Source organism: Camelus ferus, chromosome 32 (genome assembly GCF_009834535.1).
Source record: "Camelus ferus isolate YT-003-E chromosome 32, BCGSAC_Cfer_1.0, whole genome shotgun sequence".
In the NCBI taxonomy this organism is placed as follows: domain Eukaryota; kingdom Metazoa; phylum Chordata; class Mammalia; order Artiodactyla; family Camelidae; genus Camelus; species Camelus ferus.
The window spans coordinates 837581-851481 of NC_045727.1; the positions used below are offsets into that span (position 1 = coordinate 837581).

The following is a 13901-nucleotide window of genomic DNA, read 5'->3' on the forward strand; positions in this document are numbered from 1 at the left end:
GTGGGGCAGCGGGCGCTGAAATGCAGGCAGCCCAGCCCAGCCCAGCCGTGCCCACCAGGCCACCCGGCCGTGGCCTCCCCTTGGTCTCCCTGGGTGGGCCGCGCACCCCCCTGCTCCCAGTACCTGCTGTCCCCTCGTCAGCATCCTCCTCCCCGCTTCCTCGGCTGCTCAGCCTCTTGGGAGGAGTGTTGCCATTCAAAAAGCTCTTTCCCGAAGTGGGTCTTGGGTGGCAGGGGAGTGGGGCACGTGTGCAGGGGGGTAAGGGCCACACCGGGGAGGCTTGCTGTGCCCCCGAGGGACCGGAGCCCCGAGTGGACCACGCCTCTGCTCATGTCCAGTTCTGCCCAGAGAATGGGCCGACGGGTGTCTCTGGCCAGCCCCTGTCAGGCCTCTGCTGCCTGCCCTGTGCTCTGCAGGCCCTTCTGAGGGTCTCCGTGCCCGATAGTGGCTCTGCGAGTCCTTCTGCTCGTCCCTCTCCTTGGGGGTCCCCGGGGAGCTCCCTCTTCTCCGTGGCTCTTTCTTAGTGTGTCTGTTTCTCTGTGTCTCTTTCTGTCCCTGTGTCTCTGTCTCTCTCTGCCTGTGTGTGTATGTCTGTCTGTCTGTCTCTGTTTCTCTCTCTGTGTTTGTCTTTCTGTCTCTCTCTTCTCTTCCTGGACCCCACGGATGTGGGGGAGTGATGGGCCCAGTGTTGGGGCCTGGCTGGACCAACTACTGTAATTGCTCCAGGCTGTTAAGAGCATTTGGAAAGTTTGAGCACATTTTGGGCAAGGGAAGGAGCCAGGGGAGAAACACAACTCTGAAGGAGTTCAGATGTTTTTTGCGTCTACTGTGTGGAATTCAGCTGGATGCATGAGACAGGAATTCGATGGGATTTTTTTTACAGCACCCTCCTCCCCCTGGTCCTGGCTGTGTTCCCTTTTCATATAAAAATGTTCTGTTTTATAATGCTTCCCTGCTCTTGAGCCTCTGGAGTCCTGTGGCGTCAGAGACTTCCTTTGGAATTCACCAAACTTTGTTCTGGGGACTTTAGAATCATCACAAACAGCATTTCTGAAAGTCTCTTTGTCTTTTGGGGCCCTCCTGTTGGCTGAAAGGGACAGATTTGTGTCAAATTGGTTTAGGCAGGAGTCCTGGATCATATAACTGAAATCGGGTTGGTTGGCTTCAGGCACAGCTTGATCCAGGTGACATGATGTCATCCGGTCCCGGTCTCTGTTCATTTCTTGGCTCTGCTGTCTTTTTTTAAATATATATTTTATTTATTATTATTGTATTATTTAATTATTTTATTTTGGCAGGGGGAAGGTAATTAGGTTTATTTATTTTTGGAGGAGGTACTGGGGATTGAACCCAGGCCCTCATGCATGCTAAGCATGCACTCTACCATTTGAGCTATACCCTCCCCCCTTGGCTTTGCTGTCTAGCACGTGATCTTGGTATGTTAACAAGAAGGCAGTTTGAGATGACAGGCCTTCCTATTTCCACATTCAAGGGCAACAAAAAAGAGCTTTTCCCTCCATCTCCACATTTTCAGACCAAAGCTGTTTTTCTCCACGCTTTGAACGAGGCCCTTGCCTGTCCTGAAACCCATCATTATGACTGGAGGAGTGGACTGTGGGTACACGAGGCTGGCCCTGCCTTTTTCTGGGGCTGAGATAGGGGGAGCCCCAAGGGGTCCTCTCCAGCCCCCGAGGCTTCATGTCTGTAATTTTACATAATGAGTTCAACACAATCCGTGTTGGCCTGAATTTTTACACCAAGGGCGTCCAGTGGGGAAAATGGTGCCAACTGTTCCCTAGCGACTGGTGAGGGTATCGGATTGTTGTTTTCCTCCTGCGGGTTTGGGCTGAAATGAAGGCCAGCAGCCGTCGGGAGAACCATCTGGAGGTCCGATAGCCAGGCTCCCTCGGTTCCATTCCTGGAAAACTCAGCACCGCAGAAAACACTCTTCGCCCTCCGGGTGCGCATCTTCTATTCAGATTGAGGTGAAATCCACATAACGTGGAATTAACCACATTGATGTGAGCAGTTCAGCAGCATGTAATACATTCACAGGGTTGTGCACCACCTCTGTCTGGTTCCAGAACACTCTCATCACCCGGAAGAGCAACCCGGTTACCCATCAGCAGTCACTCGCATTCCCTCCTCCCCAGCCCGTGGCAACTGCCAGTCTGCTTTCTGTCTCCGGATTCGCCTGTTCTGGACAGTTTGTATAAATGGGGTCATAATTCTCTCACTCAGCGTAATATCCTTGAGGGTCATCCGAGCTGTACCCCGTGTCTGTACATCGCTTCTTTCTATGGCTGATCATACGCCATTGAATGGAGAGACCACATTTTATTTGTTCGTCAGTTGACGGACCCGCCTGTGCAGTTCTGCTGAGAATAAAAGCTAAATCTGAACCTTAAGGTAGAAGCCATGGAAGTAAACGTCTTTTACGCATCAAGACTGTAAGAAGAATTTCCCAGCAACTTTCCCTACAGTTCCTAGCAGTTGCTTCATCTAACTCTTGCCCTGCCCCTGACAGAAACCTTCTCTTGGCTTATGTCATTTTGAGAATTATTCCCAGGGTGGATAAACTGTTTCAGGGTGTCCTGACCCTGAAAGCCTTCTGTCCACAATCCTCGTTCATGCTCTGTTCCCCTTCCTTCTTCAATCTGACGGAAGAGCAGAGAGGACAGGAGAGAGGGTTCCTGCAGCAGACAATAGGACTGGGCTCCGGGAACCATGTCGCCAGAACCTTTTGTCTCCAGGACGCTGAGAAATAATTGAGGCTGTTGGAGGAGACCAGCGAAGTGCCGTGGACACAGAGGGATGGGGCTGGGTCTCTATAGAGGGCTGGGGCAGGGGGCGTGCAGGGTGGGTCTGACTTCAGTCGGGCACCCTTGGCAGGGGGCTGGTGCGAAGGCCTGCAGAGGTACTGGAGTGTGTGAGCTGCTTATGGTTTGGTGGGGTCAGGTGCCTGCAGCCCCTGTTTCCATCAGCTCAGCCGTCCTGTTGGGGAGCAGTTAAGGCCTCACACCCACTGACACACGCGCGTCTATACATTCCTTCTGAGCATTTTCCTAGGGGATTTTTCTTCTGTGCAGTTTTGCCTCTGATTTCAGGGGGTCCTGGACCCTGGAAGGGATCTTGTTCTTGCTTTTCTGCCCAGCCACATGGTTGAGGGATGAAAGAATGTGTAGGAGCTGTAGGAGCCCCTGCGATTTGGTTGTGTGCTCTGCCTACTTCTGGAGAGTTCTATGGAGGCCTGGCCTCTCCCATCCTGTGCCCTCCAAGCCAAGGCTCCATTGCTTTGTGGCTGGTGACCTCGGGCATGTCACTAAACCTCACCAGGCCTTAGTTCCCTCACCTGGAAAGTGAGGAAGACTGTATTTCCACTTCTAAGGTGAGCTGTGACAGTTACATGAGTTAAGACTTGTGAATTGCTCAGAGCAGAGGTTGGCAAACTCAGCAAGCTCCAAACCTGGCCCTCAACTTGGGTTTGTCAATAAAGTTTTATTGGCACCCAGCTATGCCCGTTCCTTTGAGCCCTGTCTGTGGCTGTTTTCCCACTGTAGTAGTGGGTGAGTGGTTGGCTCAGAGACCGTCTGGCCTTCAAAGACTGAAGTTTTTCCCACCTGGCTCTCTACAGAAAGTGTGCCGACCGCTGGCTTAGAGCCGTGCTCGGCCAGTACCTCCCATCCTCTCGGTGGGGATGAGGCAGCAGCCCCCTAGGAGAGCTGCAGCAGGGTCAGGGGCGGGGTGCCTGGTTCAGTTTCCTGGGTGTCTCTGAGGAGTGTGGAGGGCCACGTCAGGGCCATGTCAGGGCTGTTGAAGGACATGAGGCCTTTTCTGCCTTTGTCCCAAGGCTTCTGGGTGTGTTGAGGGCCTGGGAGTCTGGACACCAGCTCTCCCTGTATCTCAGATGGAAACGATGAGGCCAGGGGGACCCCCAGACCTTTGGGGCCTGGGGGCTTTGGTGGGGTCTGCATGTATAGGACGGAAAGCCTGGGGCCAGAGGGGTGGGGGTGGAGGTCATGACTGCACAGCCTCTGCTGGCCTCGAGATGGGGAGGGGGTGGCAGCTTGGCAGCCCTGGGGCTGCAGTTGTCCCAGGGAATAATGTGTCCTCTGTCCTCGGGCTGCAGCTGCCGTGGGGGTGGGGAGGCAGCGGCCTGGAGCTCCTCCTGGGGCCTCCTCTGCCAGCAGCTGGCGGGTTGGCCTTGAGGATGGCACAGGGCGGGGGCCGGGTTTGGGATAGGACAGTCCCAGCCAGTGCCTGAGGCACGCTTACACTATGCCAGGCTCGGAGCGGAGCGCTTTGCCAGTATTAACTCGTGCAACCTCAGAACAGCCGGGAGGTGGCAACTGTCCCATTGTGCAGATGAGGACACAGAGGCAGGGAGCTGTGGCCTGATCTGCTTGCGGTCACCAGGCTGGGAGGCAGCACAGTGGGTGGGGATTTGAACCCTGGGCTGCACAGGTGACCGCTCCGGGGGCAGGCCTGGGTTTTTTATTTTTTAACCTCTCAGCGTGCTCCCAGAACAGCTTGGATACTCAGTAAACTTGGGGGTAGAATGACGGAGTCCACGAATAACCCAGTGAAGGATTCCCTTGCTTGTGTAACACACGTTTGAAAACAACGTTGTTACACAAAGAGTAACACTCCGTGCAGGAAAAGCAGAAACACACTGGAAAATAAAAAGAAGAAGGTGCAAATACCTCCCTTTCCCGAGTGACCGGATAGTTATCTTTCACATCCGGGTTTGCACCGTGTGTGATACTTTGTAACTCGCCGGTTCTGAGTAATAGGCCTCGGGTGTGTGGAGGCTGTGGGTCTTGGTGCCTGTTCTCTGGGAGTGTGGGCCTGGGGGAGGGCACAACAGGGTAAGTGGGTTAAGAGACAGGTGCGTTATGGGAAGAGGGAGGAGGGAGGGCTTCCTGACTTGAGGGGAGGCTGGGAAGACTCCTATAGGAGGATATAAAGGATCTGAACTCTGGAGGCGGCTGGGAAAGGGACACCTGGCTGGAGGACCAGTGAGGGATAAGTCAAGGAGGTGGGGTCAGTAAGCAACCCTGTGTCTGGGACCTGGGGGCTCTGGCATGGCAGGTGCCTGGCGTGCCGGTACCTGAAGTCATGGCTAGAAACTTGCAGTGTACTGGGGGCACTGCTGGCTGGGGGTGTCCCCTGTGCCGATCCCATGCCTGTTTTTCCTCCACCACAGGACCGCAGCCTGACAGGCAAGCTGGAGCCGGTGTCTCCTCCCAGCCCCCCCCACGCTGACCCTGAACTGGAGCTGGTACCTCCCCGGCTGTCCAAGGAGGAGCTGATCCAGAACATGGACCGGGTGGACCGCGAGATCACCATGGTGGAGCAGCAGATCTCCAAGCTGAAGAAGAAGCAGGTGCGGGTGGGTGGGGTCAGGGCAGCTCTGAGCTCCTGATCCAGCAGCAGATGCGACTGTGAAGATAATACTGGTAGTAATAGTAGTTGTGAATGTGTGCTAAGCACTGCCTGTGTGCTGGCTTGTTTTTATGCCCTTTACATTTATTGGACAAGAGAGTTGTTTTGTGTGGTGCTGTCCCATGGAGCCTTCTGCAGTGATGAGAATGTCCAAAGTGGTAGCCACCACCCATATGTGACTCTTGAGCACGTGGAAGGTGCCTAGTGTAGCTGAGGAACTGAATTTTTAATTTAGCTTAACTTTGAATTAAATGAAATTTATGGTTGAATAGCTGCATGTGGCTACTGTACTGGATGGCACGGGAACGATGGGTGCGAGGTCAATGTTTACAGCCAAGCTGTCCAGCGATGTGGGGTGGGCAGTTATTTCTCTGTGCCTTACTTTCCTCATCCATAATGTGGGGGGAAATATCACAGGACTCTGACCCTGACTCTCTGAGCTCTGCTTTGGAACATTCACCTCTCTGAACCTCGGTTTGCTTGTCTGTAAAATGGGTACAGACATGACACCACCTCATAGGTTATGAGGAGTGAACAGGGTTGGGAGGTAAAGATAAATCCACATGGTGATTGTCGAGACCAAAGGAAAGTTACATAAAGATTAATAATTGTATAATTTTATTTTAAAATAAGTGGGGTCCTCCAGGCCATCCTCTACCCTTGGGGGTCAGCAAATCCAGCCAGATCTGGCCTGATGCCTGTTTTTGTAAATAAAGTTTTATTGGCACACGGCCACATCCATGTGTTTACACATTGTCTGTGGCTGCTTTCTTGCTTATGATGGCAGAGTTAGGTGGTCACAGCAGAGACTGGCAGGAAGGCCTGAAACAGTTACCCTCCGGGCCTTCACAAGAAAAGTTTGCTGCCCCTGCTCTGTCTTGTTGCCCCATTTGAAGGTGTCACCTTTAGAATGAAGATGTTTCCTGCTTTGTGACATTGTGGTCTCATGATTACAGTGTAGAAGCAGGCTTCCTGTCTCCCGGTTCCCTGCTGTACTCCTAGCAGTGCAGGCACATAGTAGGTGCTCCTTAAAAACTGTTGCTCGTGTCAGTGTGACTCGTCTAGACCGGGGAGAGGGGTGAGGGGAGGAAGGGTCACATGCAGTCCCCTCCAGGTAAGGGTGTGTGGGCTCCACGTAGAATCACGGGCCCGCCCTATCCCCCGTGGTCAGTGGAGGGACCGCTAGTGAGAGACACTTCCTGGAAGTCAGTTCAGGGCTGTGTGAGCAGGTTTGGAAAGATGTGCAGGGGGAGGAGGGCATTGATTCTAAGAGGCCTCGGGGCTGTCGCTCATCTTGGGGGACCTGGGGATGATGGTCCGGCAGCTGGGCTGGTCAGGGAGGCTCGGCCAGCTGTCCCAGATGTGGGGGCAGCAGGTAGGTTTCCAGGAAGGTGGATCAGCATGCGGGGAGGCCGGGCCTCTGTTGGAGTCAGGCAGGCACTGCCAAAACCAGCGGAGTGCTGGACCTTTAGTCCCCCCGGGGGCCTGGCTTTGGGACGAGGCTGAAGCTACAGGTCATGTGCACACATTTGTGACTGTGGCCAGAAGCCAAGTGGCCTAGGGCCACCCTCCACAGTCAAATTTTTTTTTTTTAAATTCCACTTTGGCATTTTTTTTTTAAACTAAGATTCACAAAACACAAAATGACTCATTTTAGAGTGAACAGTTCAGCAGCATTTAGTACATTCACAGTGTTGGGCAGCCGCCTCTCCTGTCCAGTTCTAAAACATCCTCATGCTTCCGAAGGGAGACCCCATACAACGTTAGCAGTCGCTCATGCCCTCCCTCCCCAAGCAGCCACTCGTCTGCTTTTTGTCCTTGTGGATTTGTCTGGACACTTCCTATACATGGCATCATACAATATGTGGTCTTTTGTGTCCAGGAGCTTTCATTTCCCATCATGTTTTCAAGAGTCACCCACATGGCAGCCTGTGTCAGAACTTCCATTGCTTTTATTGCCAAACAGCGTCCCGCCGTACGGATGAGCGGCCACATTTGTACACCCATCCTTCAGCTGATGGACGCTTGCTTGTCTCCACCTCTTGACTGTCATGAGTGGTGCTGCTGCGAACGTCTGAGTTCATGTTTTCCTTTGAGCATCCATTTTCAGTTCTTTGGGTCTGGACCTGGGAATGGAATTGCTGTGTCCTGTGGTAACTCCGTTTAACTTTTGGTGCCTCTGGGGGATGGGAGGCACCTTCTAATGGGAGAAAATCTCCTTTCTGTCCTCTTTTTCTGGCTACACACTCCTTCCATTTTTTGGCTTAGTTTGTTTTGCACTTTCTGGAGGGATTTCTGTTTTGCCGGGTGCTGGCTGCCCTTCTGAAAGCCACCGCCAGGGGTCACTGTGGGACTGAGGCAGCTGGGCTCAACCAGCCAGGCCTTTGTGCCTGCAGAAGCCAGAACTGGATTTTCTGGCTCTTTCTGCCTTGTCCTCCTCTTGGCCACCTTTTTGAGTTCATGATGGTTTGCTCCATGGTCATGGGCAGGATGTGTGAGCCTTATGAGCAAAGAACAGTGTTCTCATCTCGCTCAAAATGCCCTGTCAGATTGTACACCTGGGTATTGGCTTCCTGTGTGACCTGGGGCTAGGGTCTTAAGCTCTCTGATCTTTGCTTTCCCTTTTTGGTATCAAGCAGACGGCAGCATGAAGGGGGCCTTTATGGTGTTTGGAGGAGGAGGGTCATGGTGATGACGATGTTGACGGGAAGCTGCCTACCGGGTGCTGTGTGCTCAGCGTGCGTCAGCTCGTACAGTCCTCTTGTCCACTCCCTAGGACAGAAACTTTAAGTACCCCCATTCTCCAGATGAGGAAAGTGAGGCTCGGGAGTTCAGCAACTTCCTAAGGGCACATAGCAAGTAAGTAGTAGGAACAGGGGTCCAGTCCGGGCAGTTTGGCTCCAGTTTGCACAGCCTCTCCTGACCACGATGTCCTCACGGTGGTAATAAAAGGTAATAACGGCCGGCCTTGAGCGAGCCCCGAGTCTGCACGATACATGGAATAACTCATCAGGGAGGCACAGCGATGAGCCCCATTTCACGGATGAGGAGACTGGGGCACGGCGTGGCTAAGCCGCTGGCTTACACTCACTTAGCTGAAGAGTCACCAAGGCTGAACTTGAACCTGGGAAGGTTGGCTGCAGAGCCTGGAGGTGGCCCTGGCTGGGCCCTTCCCTGTGGGCTCGGAGTCCCTGCGGGTGACTCAGAGGAAATGGTTAGCAGCCTGACTTCCTGTGCGGGGCCACCAGCCCGGCTGCACCCCTTTGCCGCCGCGGGAGGGGGGCTGCCTCTCCTTCCGCCTGCCGGCGTGCTCACCACTGCGCTCTGCCTGCTCCCACAGCAACAGCTGGAGGAGGAGGCCGCCAAGCCGCCCGAGCCGGAGAAGCCCGTGTCGCCACCGCCCATCGAGTCGAAGCATCGCAGCCTGGTGCAGATCATCTACGACGAGAACCGGGTACGCCCCGCCCTGCCCCGCGGAGCCCCCACCCCACCGCTCCTGCGCGCCCGGTGCTGCCTGCCAGCTGGGATGCGGGTGTCCCCACGACAGGTCTGGCTCTCCCCCTGGGCCTCAGCGTTCCTGGCACCTCCGTGAACCCTCCCCCACCCAAGGCCTGGGTTTGTGAGTGGGAGGGGAAGGGGGTGGCCAGAGAAGACCCATCTTGGTGTGGCTGTGGTTCATTCTGCTGAGACACACGGACTGGTGCGGACTGTGGCTGGCCTGTGGGATGCAAATGAAAATGCAGGCATTAGGTCATAGGAGAGCCCCAGGGGCCAGTCCACCAGTAAGGGAGTGGGTAATTACTTAGGTTCTCACAGAAGAAATTCTTGTAAGCCCGGAGACGATCGTAATGTTATTATTAACAATAACAGCAAACATTCGTTGAACAGCTCCTCCCTTTCAGGGGATGGGCCAGGTTTTTTACATAGCAGTCCTAAAAGGGTAAGTACAGTGATTGTTTCCATTTAACACAGAGAGAACCTGAGGCCCAGAGAGGTTAAGTGACTTGTCCAAAGTCACACAGCTGGGAAGTGGTGAACCTGGGATTTGAACCTTTAGGGCATCAAATTCTAGGGCCAGATTTGTCAGCACTGGTCTCGCTTACTTTTAGCAGGCACCGTTGGTGTGGTCGAGCACAGGTCTGTAGCAGACTGTGGGGGCCCCGAGGGATTTGTGGAAGGCAGCTGCTGGGTGTCTGGAGGGAGCTCAGTCTTGGGGGAGGGGCTTAGGGTACCCAGTGTCTCCCAGAGGCTGAACCCCAAGGCTTGACCTGCCCTGAACTGGAATCTGGTATCCAGTGACATCTCCCTGCCTTGGCTCCTATGGTCCCCCTCCTGCCCTCAACTCCTGGCTGTTCTTCCCAACTGTCCCTGCTGTGGGATTTGCCCCTGGCTGCTGGGTCCATGCTCAGAGTCCAGGCAGGGGCTGGGAGTACCTGGTGTCTGGGGTCCTGGCTGGCTGCTCTAGAGCCTGGGAACACGCGGTTGGTGCCTATGCCTGTAGCTCCAGGCAAGGAACTACGGTATCAACTGGTCTGGCTATGCCTCTGCCTCTTGCGGCTGCAGTAGATGCAGGATGAGACTGAGTCTGCCAGGGGCCTGGGAGCTGTGTGCGGGGCCTTGCGGGGCTGGCCACTCCCCCATCCCAAGTAACACTAATGACCAGCGCAACGAGAGGAGAGCTGAGGGGCCACGTGTGCTCCAGCCAAGTGTCCTGGGCTCCGATCCCACCTCTGCCACTTACTGGCTCTGTGACCTTGGGCAGATTCCTTAAGCCTCCCATGCTCCTCGCCAGCAAAATGATGGTAATTGCAGCACTTGCCTTATACCGTGGTGTGGGGGTTAAATGAGTTCATTATGTAGCACCCTTAGAACAAAGCCTGGCACCAGGCAGGTGCCAGCTGGTGCTGTTTATTGTTGTCCTCATTGTTCTTTTCTTCTTGTTACTGTTCATGTTTTGCATGATTTCACTGAATCCTCTGCAGACCTGTGTAAGACACGTACTGTTCCTCTCTCCATTTTACTCAAAGAAGCCAAGGCTCAGAGGGGGGAGGTGACCCACCTGGGATTGCACAGCAAGTGAGCCTTGAGGCTGGGAATCGGAGCCAGGGTCGAGTTGGCTTCAGAAGCCTGTGGTGGAGGGGACAAAGGCAGAGCTCCCAGGTCTGTCACCTCAGGCAGCCCCATTGTCCACCCTCCCTGATCCTTGTGGGAGGGAGAGGAGGCACGGTTCTCTCTAGCAGCTGTGGAGGCAAGTTGATGGCTGTGCCCAGGATGTCACCACAGTGCCCTTAGCCCTTGTTGGGGCTCAGCCTGTTGGGAGCTGGCAGACTCTAGCAGGCTGAGGCCTTTGGTGCCCCTGCGGGAAGCTTGTTCCACCTCCCTTCCCAGCCACTAGCCCCCATTTCCCTGGGGTTTGTCTAACGAATAGTAATTTGGGGCTTCCCTCCAGGGCTCCCCAGGTTCTCCCAAAGACTGTGGCTGCAGATGTGACTGGCTTTGGCTCCTTGGCCTCAGCACTCCCTCTCCTTCAATAGCAGTTAAGACACCCCTTCCCAGGTCTCACCTGTGTGTTCTCCCTGCCGGAACTCCCACCTCCTCCTGCCCCGATGTTCTGCAGCTTCTCTGTGTGAGGAGAGGGGGAGGCTTGGACTCCAGTCCAGCCCATGCCCCCTGGGTGGTTGTTTTTCACTTCCAGGCCTTCAGTTGCCCTAGGTCCTGGCCACATTCTTTTTTAATTTTTTATTTTCCTTCTCTATTTTTCTTTTCTTTTCTTTTTTTCTTTTCTTTCTTTTCTTTTTTGTGGGGGGAAGGTTTGTTGTTGTTTGTTTGTTTCTGGCCACATTCTTGAGGTCACAGAGTTGGTGTGGCTGAGATCGTGGCCGGAAGGGCTTTGTAAACTGTAAAGCACTGTGCCAGGAAGGGTCTAGTAAGTCAAGACTTGGATACAAGGGACAAAAACTCAGCTCAGACTGGTTGAGGCTGAAGAGGGGGTCATTGAGTCTTGTAGTGAAAGTCAGTATTAGTTTACGTCAGGGATGCATTGACCCAGGTGCTCAAATGAAGATGTTAGGGATCGCTCTCTCCCCATCTCTGCTCTGTCTACGCAATGTCATTCCCTGGCAGGGTTCCCAGGACATGGAGAAACGGCTGCCGGCAACTCTGGGCCCACTTAGCCCTCCCAGGCCAGATGGGAAGCTCTTCCCAGGTGTCTTAGCAACCATCCCAGGGCTGGCTCTCATTGGCTGGCTGGAGTCACATGCTCATTTCTCAGCCAATAGTGAGGCCAGTGGGGTTGACTACACTGATTGGTCAGGGCTGGGTCTTAGGCCCACCCCTGGAGCCTGGGGGTGGAGTCAGCCCCACCCCCACCCTGCCCCAGGGACTGGAGGAGGGGTTCTCTCCCAAGGGGAGGTCAGAGGCCAGGGAGTGGAGGCTGGGGAGACATATGCAGCCTGTGTCCCCCACACTGGGCTGGAGATTACCAAGTTCGGGTCCCAGAGTGCTGGCATGGTCCTCTCCCAGCGCCTCAGACTGGGGACACTTGGCCATTGATGCTGACTTCATCCTGATCAGTCCTGACGGTATGTGGGAGTCACTGGCCTTCCCCCAGTCCCCAACGCCAGATGAGAAAACAGAAGCTCTGGGTCAGTTCCCTGAGGCCTTACCAGTGAGTGGCGGGCTAGGACTCGAAGCCTGGTTCCTGGGTTGTGAGAGCAGGCCTCTGCCTGGTGAGTTCAGGGGTGCTGAGCACATCACACTGGTCCTGTTCATTCATTCATTTATTTATTCATCCAGCAGCCAGGTAATTGAACATCTGCTCTGTGACTGCCGCTGTTCCAGGGAGCAGCAGTGACCTTGGCCCCAGCCCACTAACAGTAGCTTTCTGATGGGGGAGCCATAATATACTCAAATACACCACAGGCAGGCACACCATGGGTCTGAGGAATCTTACCCGTCATTGTCCCCGTCCCCCTTTCTTTTCGTCTACTGCCTCCCCTTGCCCGTGCCCCAATGACCCTTGTACTTCCTTGAACACCTAGGCATGCTCCTGCCTCAGGGCCGTTGCACTGGCGGTGCCCTCTGCCTAGAGCTCCTTGTCTCCATTGGACTTGCTCTCTCACTTCTGCAATTGTTTGCTCAAATGTCCCTTTTTCAGCAAGGCCCGTCCTGACCCTCTATTTAATCCTGAAACCCTGTCAACACCCCCACCCCCGCTGCTTTGACTTTGTTCTTTGCCCTTGTTGTTCTCACTGGCCTTAATTCACATTTGATTTGTTTATTGTGTTTATTGTGCACGGTGGCTCTGAGGGTAGAGATCTCTGTCTTTGTTTCCCAGCTATATCTCCAGCACCTAGAACAGTGCCTGGCACACAGCAGGTGCTTATGAAATACTTGCTGAGCAAATGCATGGATGGCACAGGAGAAGCAGACTCTTCCTGCTGGAAGAGCCCTCTGGTCTGGGGGCTGTGGGGCCTGACCTCTAGCCCCAGTGGAGGTCAGCTAGGCCTCAGGGGTTGGAGGCCTGGTGGGTGGGAGGCCCCTCAGATGCCCTGCGCAGGAGCAGCCAGGACTTACCGCCCCTCGGGGGATCAATCGGATTAAATTTTAATCCTCCTTCCTTTCCTGCTGGTTCCTCTGAGAGGCAGACACAAGGGTCTGTCTCTAAATGCTGCTCCGGCTGGAAAACGCAGCTTCCTGCCGGGCAGGGCCTGCCTGGCTCTTCTGCAGACTGGACTCTGGCTCATTATCCATTCGGGGCACATAGATGAGGCACCAGCATGTTGAGGGGCGGCAGTGGGGAGCCAGCCGAGCCAGGCTTCTCCTGCCTCCCAGGAGCTGCCTGCATGGGCAGGGCTGGGCAGGTGCGTGCACACAGATGGCCGAGCAGGAGGCAGAGTTGCTGCAGGCCCCCAGGGGCAGGACCCAGCGGGGCTGGGCCAGGACTGGGAAAGGCTCCTTGGAAGCAGTGGGTGGGCTGTTGTCCGGAGGAGGGCATTCAGTGAGGGTCACAGCACAGGCAGAGGCTCACAGAGGGGACGGGGTCTCGTTTGATCTTCAAAGGGAGTGTGCGGGGGAGGTGCGGTGGAGGCCTGGCGGGTCTGGGAGCGTGCACACACTCTGAGCTTGGATAAAACAGACACACAGACCACTCCTCAGTGCTAGTGAAGGATGTGTAGATAAGGGACAGTTTGCATGGTGCTGATACTGCAGGCATTCAGGGCAGTGGGCAATCCGGGTAGACTTCCTGGGGGAGGCTTGAGCTAGGTCTGCACGCATGGGCCCTGTTGGGAAAAGATGCAAGGATATTTCCAATGGAGAGGACTGTGGCCCGTTCAGAAGATGGTGAGGAGGCAGAATTCGTGGAGGCAGGGCCCTCCGGTTGCTGAGTGATGAGGAAATCATAGAGTGAGACCCAAATCCTTTTCTGTCTTAGATTTTAAGCATCTCACTAGTAA

At 54.7% G+C, this 13901-nt stretch overlaps 1 protein-coding gene across 29 annotated transcripts in view; it reads left to right on the forward strand.

The window, feature by feature from the left end:
• Positions 1-13901, forward strand: part of NCOR2 (nuclear receptor corepressor 2) — a 215164-nt gene that overhangs the window by 79631 nt on the left and 121632 nt on the right. For all 29 annotated transcript variants that reach the window (XM_032471271.1, XM_032471265.1, XM_032471262.1 and 26 more), the window contains 2 exons: positions 5207-5386; positions 8786-8899. In XM_032471271.1, the coding sequence (XP_032327162.1) occupies positions 5207-5386; positions 8786-8899 (294 nt within the window). The remainder of the gene's footprint in view (positions 1-5206; positions 5387-8785; positions 8900-13901) is intronic.